Source organism: Merops nubicus, unplaced genomic scaffold (assembly GCF_000691845.1).
Source record: "Merops nubicus isolate BGI_N331 unplaced genomic scaffold, ASM69184v1 scaffold10330, whole genome shotgun sequence".
NCBI classification, from domain to species: domain Eukaryota; kingdom Metazoa; phylum Chordata; class Aves; order Coraciiformes; family Meropidae; genus Merops; species Merops nubicus.
This window is the reverse complement of record NW_008583552.1, coordinates 19,981-44,290: the sequence shown is the minus strand read 5'-3', so window position 1 is coordinate 44,290 and position 24,310 is coordinate 19,981. Positions and strand designations below refer to the sequence as shown.

Sequence of the window (24,310 nt, the reverse complement as noted above, 5' to 3'; positions counted from 1 at the left end):
CCTGTATGCCATAACACGCCTGGCCAAGCAGTGTTTAGCTGGCTGAAGGGGACAGCCATTTCTGAGAGAAGGTTTAGGAAACTCCTCTTACTTCTCTGCTATTATTTGCCTCTTCAGAGCTGTGCCAGGATTGAAAAGTCCTTTTTTCAGTTTCAGAGAGGCAACAGATGCCTTGCTTGGCTCTGAACTTCTGCTGCCTTTCTGAAGGGTCATGGTGGGGAGAACCAGCCCTGCAGTGGGGCTCCTGCAGCAGCAGAGACCAGCAGCACATCTCCACAGAGGCTGGCTGCATTCCTGGGAGGGGAATAAAAGGAGTGGTCCCACCTCCCTGGAGCAACTCCGAGGCCACCAAACCTTGCACAGCAAGGCGATCAGCCCCTTCAAGGCACCACCTCCCAGCAGGGCTGGCCTGACAACAACTGGCAGAGATGAAATTCGGTGGACACCCAGCCTGAAGCACAACCACCCATTTGGGCTGCTCCTATAAAAGAAGAAACACGACTTTGTTCTAACCATCAAAACTCAGCCGCGGCTGGGCTATGAGAATGTGATGTCTCAAAAACCAATATATTTTCTCCTTTTATTACAGAGATGAAAAATAGTAAGGTATATCTTTTGAACTTTTGTATTAGGGAAAAAAGAAAGAAAGGGCTCTCAGGCAGAGACCTTGAATGTCAAGTGATTTTTATGGCTATGTAATGGACCCTGAAAAACAGAGGGTTTTAATAGAAGTGTCAGTCACAGCCTGTAACTACTTCCAAGCAAAATTATGACACCAGTGCTTAGTGAGATTTTTAAAGCACCATAAGCAACAATAATAGGTGGCTCATCTGCAGGTTGCTAGGACAAGAAAATTCATTCAGGAACTTTGCATATTCACAGCATTCATGCCTTCTGCTCTTCTTGAGGTCAACTCAACAAATTACAAACTAGTCTCCTGTTTGGACTTATTTTAATCACTTCTAAATTGGATATGGTTCTCTTCTCACCTTGTACTTGCACAGCATTACCTAATCTCCTAAAAATCATGAGAAATCACCTGTGAAGGTTAGTTGTTAAGAGCTCTTTCAGAAAGAAAACTAAAACCTCATAAACCTTGTCCAAATGAAGACGCTGAGGAAGCAGTATTTTGAATTGGAAAATAATAATTGCCTTTTCATTACAAGGCATTTTCTAAGAAACTTTTTCACTTGAAAGAACAACGCTCTCACATGAATTAATAGCTGGAGTTCTACCACATCTCTCCACACTAATTTTGTCAACAGAGCCACATTTTTCTCTAGTCCATACATAACCTTAAATGACAGTGAAAAAAAATCTGATTTCCCCCAGAACTCTGGCAAGATCAAAGGACTGTGAAGGTTAGCTTTCATGAATTGTTTCCATGGGTAACTAGTCACACTAGACTTTGCAGCAGTAAGATTGGATGGAGGGTACCTTGCGGAGATATTAATTTTTAACAACAGTAATGATACCACTGCATTCTTCTGTCTAAAAAGGCAGTGCTTCTGATCTTACTCATCTTGACATCTAAAATGCGTCGTTCAGTGCAGATAGTTTTGAAATACACACAAAAGCAGAGCTGACGCAACCCAATTATTGTAATTAAGAAAAATATTGTCTGATACCACCCTGTTTCCAGGCCTCAGGCCAGGTCAGACCCGTGGAACCTGTAAGCTTTGTGACCTGCCCAGAGAGCAGCTCTGCCCCTCCCCACCGCTTGCTCGAGGCCTGAATTTCTGCCTCACTCACCCAGAGCCTGCTCATCAGCCCCCACCCACAGCCTGAGTGGCACTTCGGAGCAGAACAGGGCAGAACAAAGCTGTGGTTAGTCCGTGGCTGTGCATTCTGCACAGTGACATTTCTGTAAATTTTTCAAGTCAAAAATATGCAAATAACATGCTGAACAGTGACAAAATGTACTTGCCAAGTCTCTACTATTATTAGAACTCTTGGTAACCTATCATCCAGCTAAACCTTCTGCACTGACTGTGATTTTCTATGGGAATATTTGTGCCAGTTTTCTAGCACTGGAGTAGATGAGGTTTGACCAGAACAATTTGCCCACTCCACACATGACCCTCTGGATCATTTTTTCAGCAGCTCAGCCATGCTGAGCTGCTACCAGTTAGCTTTCCTTTGAACCTGAAACACCACTCATATCTGCCATGAACAAGTACAACAGTAATAACTGAATAGTAACATTTTAGTGTCCAAAATATTCTGGTTCTAAGCACCAGGAGAAATGATCTGATATTCAGGAGATTACATGTGGCTCTTGATTAGCACAGCCTGTACTCTTGTGCTGTATCCTTTACTAGAAAGGCCAAATAAGCATAATCTTACAGGATATATACACAAGCTGGTGGGGTTTTATACATATTGATTTAGGTTCAAGCCTTCCATAAATCTGAGATTATTCTTCTTCCTAAATATAACTGACAACGATACAGTAATTCAGCATGGCAAAATAACAGCCTTCTTTTCCTTGGAAGAAAGGAATCCATCTGGAATGCTAAACAAGGAGAAGAATGCTTTCTGAAACTCAAGACTTACAAATCTCCTTGATATGGCCATCCTTTTTCATTATTTCTCTGTTACATGGTCTCAGACCAGCTGAGGAAAGATCAACAGACAACCTGGGGCGGCCAGGGAAACAGACAGTAATCTTGTCTTCAGCAGAGGATCAAAACAAGCTTTGAGAAAACTAACTCTGGGTTTTATTTTCTTATAGAAGAAATGCATTTGTTTCCCAGCGTGCTTGAGCAGCAGGAGATCTATGAGCGACTGAAATAATATGTACCTCAAGCTCAAAAGAGCCATAACTTATTTTAGTCACAGAGCACAAGAAGCTGTCTTCTCAAAGCAGCCTCTTCCCACCCATCCACAGACAGACTACTTGCTGCATTTTAAGAACAGACATACAAAACCACATGGAGGATCAGATCTAATTAGTATTTGTTGAAGTGCATGTAGCACTCCCTAAGCATTATATGGATTTGAAACCATCTAAGCCTCTAAATTCAGCTGTCTGTTAAAGTTTAAAATATTCTAGAGTTAAGGTTCCCCCTCCCTTTTTTCCCCTTCTTCTATGTTGATTCTGTAAGATAAGACAAATGCCAAAGAAACCCCCTGTTAGGCTGCAGAGATTAAAAACAGTCAAGGGCAGAAGAGATGCGTAAGAAACTAAAAAAAAAAGAAAATAACTCAAATGCCCTTGCTCACCAAGAATGAAGCACAGAAAATCAAGCAAAAAGATCAGTAAATAAGAGTCATCACTGCAACATTCTTAGTCCAGACCCAAGAAGGCTCCACTACAGTTGAAACTTGTCAATCACAGAGTACTTAAAACTGATGAGGCTGCCTCCTTTTATCAGTTACACACCAACACGTTCAATTCTCTTTTCTAAATCTGGAAAAAGCATCTATTTTCTTTCTGCTCTGGGCAAATCAGTCTTCTCTCACTGAGACAGCATCCCGCAGAAGAGCGAGCCACGATGAAGATTATGTTCTCATCAGCACCATGAAGAGCCACCTCTAACTCCAGTAGCAACCCCCTTTCAGTAAAAAGAACAATTTCAAACAATAACAGACTTGAAAGTCACAATTTTCAGTGGCATGAACACCAAACTCACACAGAGACTGACTGCCATGAGCTTTATGAGATGCTGTATTTCCATACGTGCCCTGAAAAATCTAACACAAAACTTGCAGTGGTAAGAAACAGGGGTAGGAGTTGAGACACCTTTGTTGACAAAGCAAATTGCACAGTCTCTTTTTAATTACGGGACTGTTTTTCATCTTACACTCACAGAGGAAAGGAGGAGGAGACAAAGAAAAAACAATTCTAGTTTACAGCTCATATCAAAGGAGTTTCTATAATCCATGTTTCAGTATGGGTTTTCTTTCCACACACAAAAAAAAAAAAAAAAAAAAACACACCACACCAAACCACACACATGCACACAAATCAATAAAACAGCTAAATGTATGAATTTGAGTGAGTTGAAAGTCAAGAAAAGAAACTTCACATGTGGGACACAACAGTTCTTCATTTTGCATTGCTTTTGTAGCAAACAAATGACAATTTCAGAGGAGTAGCTGCCACAGCTCTTCATGGAGGTGAACAATCTGGCTTCAAAGAATTGAGCAGTTTCAGACAGTCCTTGCTCAGACTTCCAGCAGTCAAATCACTGAGACATCTCCTGTACTACCTTCCTCAAGGCATCCTGTTCTAAGTTAAGAACAGATACTAACATCTATCTTTCATACAATAAAATAGGGGTTAGAAAGCAGTACACGTTGGTGGATGAATATGTCCCACAGCTCTGGTTTCACTGCTGTTCTGTGCAGGGAGGCTTCCCTGTGTTTATTTCCACAAAACCCAGGCCAGATACTAATGGGCCTCAATGAGCACAGGGGGCAACCACGAACACATCTCAGTTTTACTCCCTTAACACAGAATTACTTATCTACCTATTACATCAGACTAACCAATGAAGATACTTCACTACGAGGATGGTGGAAACAAAGAGATCACACGCTCACCACAAGAGTTTTCTCCTGGAGAGAAGTTAAAAATCACCATGTTCATGATCTGACAGCTTGCTCCACCGTTTGTGGACTGGCAATTTAAAATTCCTCCCCTTTTGGACAGAGACATCTATTCAAGCCTTGCTTCAGACAGGTCACACTGAGCAGTGTACGGACAAGCTGCAGCCAGCCTTTGTCCCCAGTGGACAACAACAACCAGGACAAGACATGGCACAAAAGAGTGTCAAGGAGGCCTGATGGATGGCTCAAGTGAAAAACTGCACGCAGGATGTCTGCCTGCCACTGGTGTGCACTATACTGAGTCCTGACCACTTCTTCAGCTACTCTGCTGTCAGAAACTTCACATCTACTCAAAATGGTAAAAGTCTCCAGAATACTGAAGAATAAAGAAAATAAATCTAGCCAACTGTCTGCATTCTCTGAAGTCAGAGATGTAAAACAAAGTGGTTTTTTCCCCCTCATAAAAATTTGGGGTCACAAGCCTACATGGTTTTCTGTGCAAAAATGCAGTATTTTCCAAAATCTTGGAAGTCAATTATAGAATATAGTCTAATATTAGAAACAATATATAACATTTGACAGCATGACTTAATACTAATATATGTCAAGAGCAAATTAGGTTGAGTAAGAAAGTCTGCCAAAACAGCTTGAAGTTAATGAAAAGGCTAATGAAAGGAAATACACATTTTTAATTTTCAAACGTTGAACACTCATGGCAGAAATCTCTTTGGTAACATAATCCTCTTGGTTTCAGTGCAAACAAGTAATGCAGTTAGTGGAACACAAGGGCCTAAAAAGTCACACAAAGATATATGCATGAAATTACTGGCTTTTGTTCTGAGATGGTTTTCTATGACATTAAATTTTTGCCAGCTTCTTTATTTATATAGTTCTGATACAAGCAAATTTCAGCAATAAAGACAGCAAAAGTAAAGGCAAGTTGCTGGTTAGTGCTATTTCTGTCTCTCAGAGTGAGGGACCTATGAGAATCATATTCAATAACATAAATTGCATTACAGTGTAAACAAAATTTAACCCAGGTGAAATGACTGTATTAAATAAAAATGACAGGGTGGAAATGTTTTCTATAAAGATATAGCTCCATAATATATTCATAGTCAGCAGCATTAGGATAGTTCCACACCAGTAGACAATTTCTCATTTTTAAATCTCTTTGTAAAACAAATAATTACATCTACTGATTGATTTTTAGAGAAAAGACTCTTCTTTTAAATAGTAATAAGTTGTGTTTTACACTGAATTCTAAATTACAGTAAGAAGTTGGATAGACCAGATTTGTTTGGGTTTTTTTTTTTAAATCCAAAATATTTACACAGTATTATTACTTGGTAATTCTTACACAGTTAAAATACAGGGTTACAGTCTAGAGCCAAATTTGCAGTACATCATTTTAGAGATCCTCACATCTAAATGCTGTAATACTTTCAGTATCACTGCTCAGAGCAAACAGGCAATTAAATCAAAAGCTTGATCTATGAGGCACCACAAGGACAGAATTATCTATGCTACATTACCTACCCACATGACCACATAATCCTTCTAATCAAAGAGGCCAAGTAAAACAAAATATCACAACTCAAGAGCATCTTAATTCTTTTCAACACTTGGTTACTATTCTTCAAGCATTGCAGATGTCTTTCTCAGCTCCAAAGAAAATGATTTCACAGTCCTTTCTGATGCAAGCCTACCCAATGTGCATGTTTAGCCACTCATGCAGTCATCTAAAGGGATTTTATATTCTCACTCTCCACGTCTGGGTAACATAGTAAACCACGGAGGCAAGGTTAAATAATCAGACACTGTTTTGCACCACATCAGCACATTGTTTTCTTGTGGAGCTGACTCTACAGCTATGGAAAAGCTATTAGGGAAACAACGTTTGGGGAAAAAGGTCACAGGTCTTGGAAAAAATTATGATTCTGTGACCTGCCTCTGACTCCAGTGCACACAGAATGATCAGGTGAAAAGTACCACGAGTTCTCTTTTCCTCATTTGTTATTACCTGATGGTGCAGCCCTTATGTCCTTTGTCAGCCATGCTCTCCCAACTGAGCCACTCCAAATGTATGTACATGCACAAAGTCATAACACAGATAAAACCCAGAACCAGAAGAGTGAAAAGATTATTTTTATTCCACCTCTTCACTGCTATATAAGAATCCCTCCCCATGAAGGCTACACAAGTCTCACCTATGTAATTCTACACATCTAGGATATGTTGCTTCAGCACAGGTATAGATTATCAGAAAATACAAGAAAAATACATCAGAAGTGGTTAACTATGTAGTATTTTGCTTGTACTGATCTCTACAGAACAAATGTATACAAAAATCACAAATTATGGTTTAGAATTAGTCATGTACAAGTTAGACACAGAAATCCCTGTTTTCTGAAAACAAGCAATGACCCATGCCCCGTGGTACACACGCAATCCTACGTTAGTCCTGAAAGCATATTTTAGCAGTATTTATATTTACACTGAATTTAAATTAGGTTATCTCACTTTGAAATGTATTTCTGGAAGTAACAGAGCATTCACAACAACACTGGGTATTTTCAAGAGTAAAGTAAAAGCAAAATAAATGAGAAGTCATGAATACTGTGATTATCTGTCAAGACTTACAAGCAATTTTTGCACTGCTTTCTCAGAAATCCAAAAAGACTTCAGTCAAATACAAGCTGTATTATACATACATCACATACCTACAAAATGTACAGGGTCAACTAAAGGGCTTGCTTGTGATTTCTTCCTGAAAGTAAGAGGCACCATGTACACACAAGTCAGTCCTTAACAATAATCAATTCACCTTTCCAGTACAAACTTGCCTTTTCAGGAGGTTTCACCTTGGCTTTTAAAAACCCAAAGAAACAGAATATTTTCTGCCTGGCTGTCTGTAGACAGTTGTGTCCTTGATGATGTCCTCACGAAATCCTCAGGATTTTTACTCATTGAAGGAAACACACAACTTGTGATGACTTTATACCAGGTCTTTGTTCAGCCCTTGGCCTACAATGGTGTCTTAGAAGAGCTGCATGGAATTTCATAAAAAACCTGATTATTGCAATCAATAAACAACTATAATCTCCACCCTTTTTATGTAACAAATTCATTAACAGTTGTTTCCCAAGAGGAAATAATCTCTATAAATTGTCCATAAATTGCCTTGGTCCCTTATATTAGTGCTATTTTATATGGTACAACAAAAAAGATGCTAGTTTGAAGTAACATTGACAATTGAGTTACATCCTTATGGCTGCTCAAAATTGCAACCTACTCTTAAAGTCTGCTTTAAATATATAACTTATCAGTATAACTTTTCTTGCTTATAGTCCCTAGATGGGATTATAAACAGACTGTATAGCCCTATCTGATGCAATGCACTTTATAAAATACATTCCATCCTAACTCCACAATCAACTTCGAGGAATGTCAAGTGTTTTGTCTTCCCCTTCTATGCTTCTTCTATGCTGTAAAAATAAACTAATAACACTCTTAAACATATTTCAAGATGGTGCTTTTCTGAGAAAAGATGCTCTGTGCCAAGCCTGATCTGGTAGGTCAGAACATAAACTTTACAGAGCATTCATTCCCTCTTTACATCTCCATCTTAAACACTTCATGACACTGTACACTAATACAAGGGTTTTTTTCTTGCAAAGATTACAATTTATCCAGCCATGAAAAAACAGTATTCGGTGCCTCTCAGTTCCAGCCAGTGTTTATTCATTCACTAGGACAATTTGAACTTTGAGGATCAAACGATAGCTTCAACCTTAGTTCAGAAATTCAGAATCATTTACTGACCTGGGAAGGAGCCGAATATAATTCTTGAGTGTTATCCAAATTGTTTTAAAAAAATAAATAAAAGGCCAACTACAATCTTATAATATACCTCAATATTTATAAAGCTTGATGTTTATAATGTCAGATAAATGACTCATATTATGAATAAAATGTTACTTTCAAAATGTTGTTATGAATACACATTACCACTTTACATTCCTTCTATTAGTTATGTTTTTTGGATCAATTTATCATTGGCCAGCACTTTCAGCCACCTGCTCTTACACTGAGCTGTACTATACATCATTACTAGATGGTTAAAGTCAATGTGACTACTCACAGTGTAAGACAACTCAGTGGGGTAAGGACTGACAAAGCCTTTTATGACTCTGTCAGGCATGTTTTTATAAAACACCTTTTCACCAAATTTAATAGGTCAAGATTCTCAGTCTGTTCCAACAGAGCTGACAGTATAAAAGAAAAGGTTATGGAAACCAGAAAGCCAGTAAAGCTTTCTATGTTCACAAAGTATTTTGGGGTTTACACTGTGTTTCAGATATGGTCAGCCCTTCAGCTCAGGTATTATATTTGATTTATATTCAAAAGTGATGTATTCTAATGGGAGGGGAGGAGGAGTTGCTTCCTGTCTTGACTGGATCCTTTTCTTCATGCCTCAAAAATATTATTTTTCCTTCGGTGAAAAATTGAAATCTGTTTTTGCTCATACAAGACAGTTTATGAAATTTGTAAAATTTAGCTTTCACTGAAATAAAATTATTCCCTTAATTCTTTCCTAATTTTATTTCTGAATTTGGCTTAGAAACTCTGTCTATGCCCTTTAAGTCTGGCACTTACTACACAGTAACGTAGAAAAGAGTGAAACAAAATCTAGAAATGTGCATATACTATACAGAAGTGTCTTCATCTAGATTATAAAATTCACAAAAAAAAAAAAAAATCACATTAAATGCAATGAAGTATCTTCTACTTGTCCACAAGAGTCAATGTCAACAGAATCATATTTTCCATTTTGGATCTTCCTTCTCTCTGGAAGAATTTCCTTCAAAGAGGCATATTGCAATTTATTTTTACAGTGAATCAGTTCACAGTTGAAACTATTCAGGAAATGGACTAACAAGTGATGAATTTTATTTTGCTGGTTGTAGCAAGAGGATATAATAATGGATTTAACATACCAGTTAGTTTAAATCTCACAAGGAAACTGTTACTAGTGCTAAGACAATCTACAACTGTAACCAAGAGATGCATCTTTTTGTAGCAGCTGGATAAGTGAGCAGTGGACTACCTCCTCCTTACATAATTTTGTACTTCATTCTTTTTACATTTATAAGTTATGTATGGGGGGATCTAAAAAGATCCCCCACAGTCAAGTCAGTGAGACAGACATTACATAGCAGGAAATTCCAGTCCTTATTGATCACATTCTGTATCCTCAGTGACCTACCAACATCCACATGTACATGCAACTTACTTTCACCTTACTCAGTAATGAATACACCTAATAAAGCCTGCAGAGAAAAGGTGGCTGAAGGGGAGATAGAAGAAAAAAAAAAAATCAAAGCTCTGTTGAAAAAGAAACATGACTCAGTCATCTGAAAAAGGAAGCCTTAGGAATAGCTAGGCATTATCAGACTGTATCTGACTGCCTAGCTTATAAATGATGGATATGCCACTGAGGATTTGTTATTGCCATCAGCACACATGTCTCAAAGCACATCAGCTTTGAACTCTATAAAAATCGGAGGAAAAACATTTTGGATGAGAAAATTTCTAAGGTATTAATTAAATCCCTGCCTTCTCCTCCCAGCTGACAGAAAGAATTGGAAAATTGTGTTGGACATTCCAAGGGTGAGAAAACAATTAAGGGTGAGATATAGAAAGACAGGCCTTAGCAGGTAATGAAAGCCCCTTCCCAAAACCAGATTCCATTAACTCTAGGACTCAAAGAGGGTTTTTTCCCTGTTTTCAATTCATTTTGGATAGACTGACAGGCTTTCCAGAGCTAGAGCTGCCACAAAAGGTGGAGGGGACAGCTATTGTAGAAAGGGATAGAATGTGTATTTGGCAGAAACTGTCCTGTCACATAACTAAACTTACTTTCTGCAGGGGCTGAGAGAGCTTGTGGGACATTCTTTACTCAGTCAATAGTACAGAGAAAAAAACCAATCTCACTCAAACCAGAGAAACCATTCCGTTTTCTAGGAAACGTAGTATCACAAAGAATTGCCAGAGAGAATTTTTTCCTTACAGTACCAATAGCTGAAGATCTCTCCCGTAATGCAGTACAACGTGTGCTCCAAGCCACCAAATGGGAACTTAGGAGGTCTTCAGAAAACATCTCGTCATTGGAATTCAGTCTTCATAAGTGGTCATGTAAGCACCTAAAATACATGGACCTGCCATACCTTCTGGCTCATCAGCAGCAGACCCGTTTCAATGTTTTGCTAAAACTCAAAAGAACCAAGCTCATGGCTACAAAGCTATTTCACTTCTGAGACAACTTTCATTGGTTTTCATGGTCAGTGCCTCAACTGAAAAAGGAAGGACAGACGCGCTCCAGCTACTTGTAAAAATACTCTTGGAAATGAGAATGCTCCCTTTAATCTCTCTTACACTGAGCAGTACCTACAGACCAACCTGGCAATAAACCAGTACGTTATTATCAAGAATTTGGGTGGCTCCAGCACGTGTGTGGGTGATGCATGGGATCATAATCAGAGTTTCAGTGCCGCCCCACTCTTCTCAGCTCAGAGAGCCACACTGCCCACCTGTGTGCAGTAAGATGACGGGGCAGGTCTGCAGGAACCTGTAACTGGCCCTGGTGAACCGTGCTGTCCAGAGCAGCAATATCACTACTGCCAAAGACAGTGCAATGAGAAGGCCAGTGGATGAGCTGAGCTCACTCTCACGTGCCTGCTTAGGAGAGGGGCTTCTACTCCACTTCAGAGTCATTCGTATTTAAAACCACGTAATTGCCATCAAAAGCTGAAAGGATCTATAATCCATCACACAAACGTAGCCATCTATGAACTCAAGGCATGGGTGCCACTCCATGCCAGCCAGACAGCTATTCCAAATGAGTAATTTCCTGACTGACATTGCTAAAGAAGGCAGAATGTAATTACCTGAGCTGAAATGGGATACAGGTTCAACTGGATCTTTAATGACCAGAAGTGTTTAGGGCTTTCATTTCATGTCTCATTCAAAAGATAAGTGAGTGCCATTCCAAAGATTAGATTGCCAGCTTACAGAGAACATCTCTTTAGAAAAAATATCAAATAAGAAAGGGGATTTCACTTTTTCATGTGAAAACTCCACCATTTATATTTGTCTCTGAAATGGCTGATCTACTTAGTAGATATTACATGTCGAAAGAAATAATTTAGATGTTACACAGCTTAAGTGTTGTAAAACTCCAGATATTGAACTTGCTGAGTTGCTAAATCAGTGGTTTTCTTTTTAAAAGAAAAAAAAAAAAAGATTCATGTATTTAGGAAGAACTCTATTTCTGCAAATGTGAAGGACTGAACAGATTTCTATCATAACTTCATAAAATGTTCGAAAATAAATTTAACACATAGGTCCTTGAGGTCGAGTACAACTGTTATTTTACAGATACTTCAGTCATAAGGGAACTAGCAAAAAGAAACCCATTCAAACTAGAGCAATCCAAGTTACTTTTATGCTTTGTATGTACCTTACATTAAATACAGTATTATTTCAATATCTTTCATACTATTTTTCTGGGAACTACAGGCATGAACAAAAGCCTAACAAAAGCAACAGGAATCTGCACAATGAGTTAGTGAGCTCTGAATCTGGAGCAGGCTCTCACACCACACCTTCCATGATAAGCTCACAGGCTTTTTTTCACACTCAACAGGTATTGATTTTTTGGTCTCCTGATTTTTTGGTATTTCACCAGGCATGATATGCTAGATTATCCACAAAAAAAAAGGTCACTGCGAAGAGGAGCCTTTAGGTACATCATGTACTTTCTGCACCAGAACACACACATTGCTATCAGACTACAGAAAAAAAAATACGTTTCACCATATAGAGAAAAAGCCTTTGAAGGAGAAAAGAAAGTTTATAAGGTTCCATTTGGCAAAGCTTCATACTTAATTTCTTCTCTACACATACACGAGCATGATCCTAAAGAAAAACTTGTTCTTGCGTCCACACACTGATTTCAGTTCAGCAGATTTCACAAAGAGCCACTCCTCGTGCTGTAGGCTTTTCTTCACAGCAGTGTTGTACAACCATCCCCCAACTCTGCAGTCTTCCTGCAGCAGGCTGTTAAAAAACATGTCTGTTCCTCTCACAAAAACAGATACTCAAGAGGACTGAAATTCAACCCAACTGCAGATGTTACAGAAGCTACCTCAGTTAATAACAAAAGGATGACACCCCCTCCAGCAAGGGTTTAACTCACATTTTCACCCTGACTCCTTAAGCAAATTAACTGGATTAGTTATCCTCTTTGTCCACAAACTGCAATCCACAGAAGTCACACAAGAAATCGATTTGTGCCATTTTAGGTGCCTTGCAAGGGTTATATGAATGGGGCATGATCTCTTCCTCTGAACGTTGGCCCAGTGAAAGCAAGTGGGAGTGGCCATCGCTTCTGTGGTGAGGAACTCCAGTCAGCGGAATGGGAAAAGGTCTTGCTGGTTACACTTACATTTTTTCCCTGTTGCATCATTTCCCTCACCTTAAAGTGTACTTCTCATGCCATAATTTTTCAGGGGAAAAAAAGAAATCTTCAATTAAAAGAGCAAAAATGCAGGAAAAGTGACTTTTTGTCAGAATTAAATACACAATCTCTACAACATCAATAGGTTGTTTTGCTACATTCTTTTCACTTGCCACATGATTTCCTCAAAAGAAATTTTCTGATGCTAATTCTGATGACTGGGGCACATTTTCTCTTGCTACACCTTGATTAACTGCAGTGAGATCACTCACAAAATATGGTAGCATTCACTGCATTAAACTTCAGCAGAAACATGGCTCTATATACGAAAATCCTCAGAGCTGTATACATTTTCTTAAGGGACTGAATTCTCTACCCTGTTTGAATAGGATCTTACTCCTGGATCAGCTAGTGAGATTTGTACCATAGATCAATGAGTTAGAAATGGCATATTTATCATTAGGAACTGCAACTATCACAGCTTGTTGCATATAAAAGCCCCACTCTAAATGCTCTTTTATTTCATTAGAGCCATTTCTTTCTCATTTCACCTAATTCAATTGCACGAGGTCCTAAGGATTCCACTCAGGTGAAACTCCCAGTGAAGCCAAGGGGATTTCTGTCTTAAAAATATAAGTACCTCTCTGATGCTGCTCTGCACATCTCTAAGTTATATTTCTAGGTTATCAGCAAATTTCAATATTCATGGTTGATTCTCAAATCCAGAGCAGGCTATTAGTAAGAAAAAGTAAGGTGACAAAGAGCTTATTAAACTCAGTAATGTCCCCTAAACACTGCCTGTAGTTGGACAGACTGAGGTTGCTCTCATTTAATTTTTAGTCACTACCTATTGCAGTATTTCTCCTTATAAATTTTTTGGTTTTCACTGATGTAGGCATCTGCCTGGAAGAACCAAAAAAAGAGAGTCAGAATGTCCTGAAAAACTAGGTTATAAAAATAGCATTACAGCATAGCACTGAAAGCAGACTCGTTGGGGTTTTTTTGATTAACCATAGTAAAATGAGACATTGTTTGTAGCTAATCCATCACAAAGTACATATTCTAAAGCAACTGCCTTTTCTGTACAGCTCACATCACAAGAAATGCTTCGTATATGGAAACTTCTAAGTGGAAAGCAGAAATTTCATTAATATTTCTAATATATCTACTTGCTTAAATACAAATATTTGCTCACATTTTGGAGTGCTTTGTCATTCTCTTGTTTTCCTCTGCCACTTGGAATCAATTTAAATTCCACTTCCTGGCTCCTCAGAACCCAAGAGGAAAGTGAAGCAGATACGGCTGCACAGAGGGTGTGGGATTTGTTCCTGGTGATAAACTGGATGAATGCTAAGTCAGGGAATTCAGGAAAGGTGCAAAGCAACGTGGCCTCCAGCAGGGAACGAATTCCAACACCTCAGTCTGAGTAAGGCTCTTGCACAAAATTCAGCTATGTAGGCTGCAGGCTGTAGGAAGTTCAGCGAGCTTTCATATTTAGAGCTTTAGTGTTTGCTACTCCTTAGTTTACCTGTCTCTTTCTAAACATGATGTTCCTCCGGTAGTACATAATTAGAATTTATGGATGAATAACCACCTAACGCTCTGTGGAGTTGCAGCTGAAACAAAGAGAACGGGATCAAGCCTCCCTTTCCCTCAGTGATTTCCAGGTGCTAAGTAGAGGCCAAAGAGAGGGCCTAACACTTTTGACCTGTTGAGCTAGAATAGCCTATATTCTTTGCAGCAGGCTCTTCTCTCACCTAGGAAAGACAGGCATCTCCTTGTTGCCTCTGAATACCACCTTTGAACCCTGCGCTGAGCTCTGCACCTTCCTGGCATATGATGGAAACAAACCATACGAGCATCCCTCTTTGTGCATAGTTTCATTCTACCTGGGGAAATGCACTATATCCTTCTGATGTGCAGCTCTACCACCAGACAAATTCCCCTTCACAAAGGTGTGTCACAGCGTGACAGCACCCAGGTAGTATAACACAACACCAGGAGTGGTCTCTTTGCTGGGAGGCTCCCTAAGGAGCAGGGTGTGCAGCAAGCACAGCCCCAGGGAGACACAAGGACTCTCACTTGACTCCCCTCCTTCACTTTGTGCTGGAAGTTCCTCCAAGCCAGACCACGGCTGGCTGGTTCCACTGACTGCCACACACAGCTAGTGACACAGGACTGGGGACACATCAGGGCTCACGGAACGTGTATGGAGGAAGGATGCTTGCAGAAGTCAACTTTAATAAATACTCAGCCAGTCCACCCCATACTGCTAACAAGGACCACTCATCTCTAATTCCAAGACAACTACTAACAGCTTTGTAAGAGATTGAACACAGGTTACTACCCAACACTTCTGCAGGGTACCTGAATCTAAACGAGACAGTATCATTCTGTTTGGAGTTTCTCCTTAGGTTCATTGCTACTTTATCACTGGAGGTCTAGGTGAGCCATCCATCTCCTTCTAAGTTTCCTGTCCTTCTCCTTCCTTTCCAAAGCTCTTACTGTCATTTTCTTTTTAGATCTTTTCATTGCCTTTCATTCAGCAAGAAAGACATAGGGAAGGAGTCAAATCTATTGCTCCATAAGAAAAAGGAAGATGCCAAGCCACTGACTTCATGAAATCACATTTAAATATCACATGTATTTTCAGTTCACTGCTAGGGTAGTGAAGGAATAATTAAATGTAGCAGCTATTTTTGTAAGCTCTGTAATAAATTCTACAGCAGATCTTCATAAGATATTAAACCAAGAAGATCCAGAACAGGAACTGGGACACAAAGATGGCATGCCAAGACACTATTCAATGCTATTTTTCATAATCTTTAAGGCAAGAGAATAAATGTTTTCAAGTCTGTGTTTGGATCTTATGTGCACTGTAAGTTGGATCATCAGAAATTATCTTAATTAAACTGTTTTGCATGAATCCGAATGCAAATTACTTGTCAACTAGGTAACTCATGCCTTTCTCTTGTCTAAATAAACCCACATCCTTAAGTAATACCTGACATGTCCAAATGGCTCACAGACATTGATCAGGGTGAGGTCAGGGTCTTTTGAGAGGAGAAATTAAAATCATAAGAACCTCAAGTAGTAACCATAATCCCAGACAAGATAAGCAGTATAATACTACTCCATTTCTAAGTGCAAGCTTTGTGGATCAAATTGGGGGAAAAAAACAACACAATCTTCCGGGACTTAAAAAAAAAAATAAAATCCTACATCCCTTACCAAGTCAGAAGACTATAGAAGAGATTTTATGACATGGTGAGTTGACCCTGGCTGGATACAAGGTGTCCACCAAAGCCACTCTGTTGCTTCTGGTCCTGAACTGGACAGGGGAGAGAAGATTAACAAAAGGCTCAAGGGTCAAGATAAGGACAAGGAGGCTACTCACCATCTACCATCATGGGCAAAGCAGACTTGACTCAAAGAAATGAGTTTAATTTACTATCAGAGTAGGGCAATGAAAAATAAACCCTAATTCTTAAAAAGCTTTCTGTCCACCCATCCCTTCTTCCTGGGCTCAACTTCACTCCTGATATCCTCTACCTACTCCTGCCGAGCAGCACAGTGGGACGGGGAATGGGGGGTTACAGTCAGTCCACCACACATTTCTGTCCCTCAATCCTCCTCAGAAGGAAAACTCCTCACACTCTTCCCTTGCTCCATTGCAGGGTCCATTCCATGGAGGACAGCCTTCCAATAATTTCTCCAACATCAGTCTTTCCCATGGGCTACAGTTCTTCACAAGCTGCTCCAACGTGGGTCCCTTACATGGGGTGTAGTCCTTCAGGAACAGCCAGATCCAGTGTGGGTCTCCCTTGGGGTCACAAGTCCTGACAGCAAATGTTATCCAGCACAGCCTCTTCTTTCTCCACAGGTCCTGCCAGGAGCCTGCTCCAGCCTGGGCTCCTCACAGAGTCACAGCCTCCTTCAGGCATCCACCTCCTCCAGTCTGGGTCCTTTATGGGCTGCAGATGGACACCTGCTCCTTCATGGACCTGCAGGGGCACAGCCTGCCTCACCATGGTCTTCGCCACCGACAGCAGGGAAATCTCTGCTCCAGCATCTGGAGCACCTTCTTCCCTTTCTTTTTCACTGACCTTGGAGTCTGCAGTTTTTCCTCTCACATGTTCTCAGTCCTCTCTCCAGCTGCAACTGCTCTTGCACAGTTGCTTTTTTTGCCTTCTTAAACATGTGACCCCAGAGGCACCACCATTGCTGATGGGTTCAGCCTTGGCCAGCAGCAGGTTCATCTTGGAGTCAGCTGGCACCGGCTCCGTCGGGCTGCAGGGAAGCTTCTAGCACCTTCTCACAGAAGCCAGCCTGTAACTCCCCTGTCACCACTACTAAAACCTGCCACACAAACCAAATACTCACGACCTGAAGTTGTATAAATAATAAAACATTAGAATATTAGAACCATTTGTTACCTGGAACATCCAGAAATCATCTCAGCCAAAATAAGAGATAAATATAAGCAGATATTCCTTTCATCACAAACAAAACAAAATACATAGACCCAGATGCCTGAATATAAAGAAACTACACAGCAACATAAAAACAACCCACCCCAAAGTCAATATCTGCTTAGTGCTTTTCCTGACTTTTAAAACTAAACTTTTACAGTGTAAGAGGCAGTGTAAGCACTACAAAAACAGGCCCAGTCTCATCATGCTATTGTCAGATAGGGGGATAAATGGTGCTTTCAATCTGGGAGATTTCACTTTTCTTCAGCTTGGCAGTGTGAGATAGAAGAACTTTTTTACCTCCACTGAGAGTTACTTGTTGATTTGCAGACAGCTGTCTCCTCTATCCTCAGAGAGTCTTAATCAGATTGTTCCAGTAGATCATCTTTGATCTATTCCCCGACAGCTTTACAAAAGACAGTTTTGTTCCCTCCATCACATTAAGTTATCATCCCTTGCCATTTTGCAGTAAGCATCACTGGGGCAAATGCTATAAACAGCTTGGTGGCAAATGGAGCAGAGTAACCTCAGCCACCTCCAGCATCTGCCTTCCCTGGGTCTGTCACACCCCCAGGGGTGTCACTGCCACCAGAGCCCCGCTCTCTGCCATCAGGTGAGCAGCACTCCCCTCACCCTGCCTGGCTCGCTCCCTACCAGCTCTGCCTCACCCTGAAAGGAGAGGCTTGAGAAGGAATCTCATGCAAAGCCCTGTACCCACAGCTGCACAGCTGGTTTGTTTCCCAAAATAAACCTCGCTTTGTATTTTACAAAAGATCCTAGAGAGAGGAAGGTAGGGAGTTTTGACATTTAGCTTACTGTACTCACTGAAAAATCTCTTTCTCTGCTTTGCTTTCTATTTGCTTTTTTTTTTTTTTTTAACCAGGTTCCTCAGCTGAAATGTCATTGATAGCTAAAGATTGATCCAGCTCAGGAATCAAAGAAATAGCACACAGAAACAGAATTCTCATTTGCTTCTATCACTAGTGTCCAAAGGAATACAGGCTGTAGGGAATTTTATGCAAAACACTACAGAAGACAATATATTCCCAAAGAAGCAATTTAAGAGACAAGTACACAGAGAGTATGCAGCTTCTTGGACAACAACTCCAGATACTGCCAACTAGTATGAAACAAATCAGCTGAAGACCACCTCATTTTCATGATGTATACATAACGTATCCACCTTCAAGCTGTAAGCAAGGCAATGTTTCATTGCAGACTTGTGAAATCTGTGACTGCACTGGAGAATCCACATGAATCTAATGCAATACTGCAACTGTTGAGTCCTACTTTTTTTTTTCCCCCCACTCACAACATAATTACTTGGATTCAAACCACATTTTTCGGCCATGGTACATACTGAAAAATGATCTCTCATCCTAATATCAGACAGTCTTTTGTACACACAGTTCAAAACAACACAAAGAAATAACCCCTGTAATTATCACATTCTGATGCTCTGCTGCCATGTCTTCCCCTTGCTGATTGTTTACAATCAGCAGGTAATTATTTGTCAGCAGTCATTCTGTGAGAAAACTGCCCTCCAGTGCTTTGCAAAGACTATAAATACACACGTGGCTACCACAGAAATATTTACCTTTCTGAGCTCCAGCATACACAATGTCCTTCAAGTCTACCAGAAACTCATTCCTCATTCATTGTGCACCAGCTTAGACAGGAGCTGTCATGAGCCAGAGGAGCAAAGATGTGGTGCAACTGTCTGGAATCCCTTTTGGAGGCAATGCCCCACCACTGCCAAATGTCCTCCCAGGAGCTTGTGGAACAACACTGCACTTTCCTTGACTTGCCCCTAATTTGGAACTCACTGCTCCAAACCCTTCTGCCACTTCCTGCTCGTTGCCCAAAGTCATCATTTGTGCAGACAGTACTGTAACTGAGTCCCTTAGCTGAAACTCTGCCACTGCTGGTCACCAGCCTAGAGCTGTCCAGAACCTGGATTGTGTTTTCTTAGGCCTGCACACAAGACTACTACATGCAGGCAGGTGTTCAAGGAATCCTTCAGTTTCTAGGCACCCAATAATCTATTTACTCTTGCCTTTGATATTGGAGATTGTCCTGCTCATCTTATCCTCACCACGTCCTCAGTGGCAGTAGTGACTAACACTGCACAAATACAGAATAATGGCAAACTCTGTCTACAAAAACAGCATTAAAACTCCACCGACCTGTGGCTCATCCACAGAGAGAGAAAAGTAGCTCAAGGAATGATGGGAATTTTTATTTTTTTTTAATGCTGTAAAAATATGAGATGGAGAAAACATCCCTGGATGGAAAATTAGGGCATACGAGTCCATGCTGCCAACAACTCTCACAAAATACTGTGTCTGCATTCCTCTCTGCACACCACAATGTCTCTCAGAAGCCTTTAACATGGATCCTTGCCAAGGATGCTCCTGGGCTTAAGCCAACACTGTTATATAGAGTTAGGGATGCAGATCTCCTGCTCAGCCATCAGGCACATACATGCTGGAAGTATACAGCAGTATCAGCAAAAATTCTAATATAAAAACTTTGTAGCCCAGGTATCACAATTGTATTAAATTTCATCACAAATAATAATGATTACAGATCTCATTGATTTCAGACCCAGGCAGCTAAACACACAGAGACAAAAAAAAAAATCAAACAAAATATGTATTAAAAGACAGAATCAGACCCTAAATAGAAAAATGACAACTATTCTGTAAGAATCATCAAGAAAATACTTAAGAAACAGCACTGAAAAGAGCAGACAGAAGGAGGAATTACTTGACAGTATCTCTGGATCTTGACTTGCAGTTCACCTTCAAAAAGAAAAGACAGCCCCACAACTGTTATGATGATTCCTCATTTCAGACAAAGCAACTGGCAAGTTGTAATTCTTCTTAGCAGCACATTAAATAATGTATTTTTACATAAGCCTTAAATGTGTACTTTATTTCACCTGAGTAAATTACCAACATAAATCCTACCCTTCTCAAATACCTCTGAATTTTTAATTAACCTAATATCACCATTGCAAGCCAGCAGTCAGAGGAGATGAGTAACATATGATTCATATTCAGAAGTAAACGCATCTGCTTTTCCATCTAATTAATGGTTCATTTTACCCCTTACATGATGTTGAAGCCAATTTGGGTCACACTGTTTTTAGCCAGTGACGAGTCCTTTCAGCTCACAAATAATGTATAAAGAATTGCTGTGTTGTTGCTTTGAAGGACGTTTTTAAGTGCACTGTGGTGAATAGAATACATTACCAAAACACATCATTTTACCTCTGATATGCATCAATTCACCATAAGCTTCCATCAGATAAGACCTTACCAGGAATATTTCACTTTAAATCAAAGCTTATGTCCCAGCATTTCACCATCTTTGGTCTAAGGGCATGACGACTGAGGGAGTGCTACCATATGTTAAACACAACACCACGTTTATTTCTAACATTACAAACAACACAAGAAAAAAAAAAAAAAAACTAAAAAGATGTGTTTTGAATATTTTAGATGTCCTCTAAAAGCACTGCAGCAAACTGCAGTAGGACTATGAGGGAAGTCTTTACTGAACTACCTCCTCTTCTTGACAGCTCTACAGCCTCGAGGAGCAAGCATCTAAGCAAAAGGAAGCCTGCTTCAAAGGTGGTTCATCACCTTTCCACTCTGAATGTTTAGTCTCTCCAGAACATGCACCTTTGGAAGGCTGAAGGTGTTCACACACAGATCTGATACGCACTTAGCTACTGAAGTATGTGTATGATACAAGGTATATCTGCTGTAATTTTCAAACCCTCCAAGACAACTGAAATGTGACAACTTGTCATAAGCAAAGCCCTGTTCATTCTGAAACCAGTTTGCACATCAGGTTTCTCAAAGTTACTATAATTTGATTTGTAGCATACTGGTAAATCCCATACGTCTTCCTGGGAAAAAATAAACCTCTTTGTGGTTCAAGTCATATAGATTTCACACACAGAAGCTAGTTCCTTCTGACATCTACCTCTAAATTTCTTGATATAATGAGAGTACCATGCCTGCCATGTTTCCTTTACTTGGTGTGCTAACTTGTATTTTAGATCAAACCAACACAAAAAAGAGATGAAAAACACAGGAGTCAACAACAGTTATGTCATCCATTTATCATTTTGAAACCATAAATTCAACAGTTTAAAGACTCTGTATTCTAGTTATGAAATTCCCTTTACAGCTGTAAGAAAAATAGACAGCTCTAAGATTCTGGGGTGGAAGAAGAGGCAGTGGAGCTGAGAGCTGGCCTAAGGCCACTGGCTCCTGGGGTAGGCAAGGATTGGTTTTGCAGTGTTGTATTTCCAGACACAAAACACAGCTCTGGTACCCTGCATCCTTCTGAAGGGCTAACCCCTCTGAATAACAGATGATTTAGAAAGGAATGAGCCAATTCTACATGGGAGAGGGTAACCAGCAGGAAGGATCAGAGGCTGGGCAGCTGTGGTAGGTGGGGCTCTGAAGCAGGAAATTCTTTTATTACTTCCTGATGTATATTGCTGGTACCCACTGCTGAGCATCAGGAGGCTTGGGAGCTTTTTTCTACTTAAAACAAATAACAAAGAATTTAGGCAAAAAAATTCCAGTATTTAAAAATTACTCCAGATGATCTGAAAATATTAATGCTCTAGTTCATTTTTAAATAATTACAAACAATGCTGACAACTAGAAACTATGGGAATTTTAGTATGCAGTGATTTGAGTACATCCACAAAGAGCTTTAGCAGTTTTCAGAAGCTACTCAAAGCAGATTTCTTGAGAAATGGGCTCAAGTTACTTTATTATAGCAGAACAGCTCTGTACTAAATAGACACTGCTACAAACAAGTTACTGAATGATCTCTGGGTAACACCTGATTCTAAGTAAACCTAAAACAGTTGCTTCTTGCTTTGCTCTTTTTTTATTCCTAAAAAAAACCCTCAATTATTATTTCAGCCATACTATCATCATGTAAACTGCATTAACAATCCACTTCACATCAACCAGTAAAGGCAAGTGCTAAAGATTTATTAACAAACACACAATGCAACAAAGTTTATCACTGGGTTAAGTGAAAGACAACCACACAAAATACTAACCAAAATAAAATTCCAAATCTGCTGTATATTAATAAAAAAAAAAAAATCTAGTAAGATCTCTACATGGAATTCTGTAGGATCCCTTCTCCTGTAAGCTAGAGAAGGAACCAGATGGTTATGAAACGAGCACAAAGGTGAGCCTGTAAGCCCATCAGAACCAAACCCTGAAAGGGAAAATATCTGGGAAAAGGCAGAATCAGATCATCATCAGTGAGATATATTTGAATAAACTGGCACTATGAAAAGTGGTGGCCTCAGTGACGAAGAAACAAACTAAATCTTAAGAATACAACAACTAAGTGAAAATCAAGAATCCAAATTCTGGTCTAATTTGCACAATGGATTCAGAAAGAGCAGAATGTAACCTTGAGCTTGCACAACAGGAAATAGGGGAGTAAACATTTTTCATTTGCCATCTCCTCTAAAGAACTAATACTGTTCACTGGAAGCCAAAGCAGATGCATCCTTGACTGTCTAAAGCTTTCCATGTTTAACTGAAGACCAGCTTTCAGTTAGGAAAAGGTAGCTATGGAACAGTCATAGCTTCAATGAGGAGAAAATATAAAGCAGAATGACTGAATGGAAAGTATTTCTTAATTCAGCATAACATTTCTCATGACCAAAGAAGAAGATGTGTTTCAGTAAAGCTTTACCTTTCTCACAATGGCTTCCTGTGAATCCAGAAGGGCAGACACATTTGTTAGGGGCTACACAAGTTCCACCATATCTGCACCCTTCTTCACAGAATGCTGAAAAATAAAGGGAATAAGTGGGTATTACTTAACTTTTTTTTCAAAATTATTTATTATACATTTGTTATATATTATATATTTATTATACGTTTGCAAGATACTAAGAAAACCATCTAAATTCTAAGCAACTAACAGAACTCAATGTATTAACATTCATTTCACTTGCAAGCACAAAGAGAAGTAACTCACTGAAATGACATGAGGAAATATCTCAGATTACACCGTAGGCAAACCACCTCACCAATAAAAGATTAATAACCATCTGGATGAAGAAGAGATGGGAAAAATACAATGTACAATTTTAATGATCTTCTTTCAATTACACCCATTATGAGTATTACAATTACCATGCTCTGGTGATCTACAGAAAACAGGGTGGTTAGATGGTGTTAACTACATTGTCTCTCACTGCTGTCAAATACACTCTACTAAAATGCCTGTAAAAACATCATATTTTCCTTTTGTTATTTTTTAGGGTAAAGCACATTTTGTAGAATCAAAAAATGAAATGGGCTGAGGCTCATGGCTGAAAGCAGAAGGGCTCAACCACAAGATAATGTCTCTACTGAGGTCTCAATCTTGACAGAGCAACACACAAGTACCTTACAAGTGGCTTTGTTCAATAAGTAAGACCTGAAACAACTGATGGGTCTCATCTTTTCTTGTGAGCACTGTGTGGAGTTTTTCTCACCTACAGCAGGTTCAGCACAAAGTCCACTAACTGCAAGGAGTATGCTTGCACTTGAATGCTGTTCTTTCCTCTTCCTTTCTGTTGTGTGTGTGCAAGCAGCAGAACTTGGGTAGAAGAGGAAAGGAAACAGCAAGCATCAGGACATGATCTGTTCCATAGTGTTCACTCCAGTAAGAGCTTTGCTAAGACTAAGGGCAGGCCCTACCCACAACACGCTCCCAA

The 24,310-nt window shown here is 39.7% G+C and overlaps 1 protein-coding gene across 1 annotated transcript in view; it reads right to left on the bottom strand.

The window, feature by feature from the left end:
- Positions 1-23,394, bottom strand: part of LOC103773831 (protein kinase C-binding protein NELL1) — a gene marked incomplete at its 5' end in the record, with an annotated part of 67,899 nt that extends 44,505 nt beyond the window's left edge. The window contains one exon of the mRNA XM_008941213.1: positions 23,299-23,394. Coding sequence (XP_008939461.1) covers positions 23,299-23,394 — 96 coding nt within the window. The remainder of the gene's footprint in view (positions 1-23,298) is intronic.
- Positions 23,395-24,310: the final 916 nt, after the last annotated feature.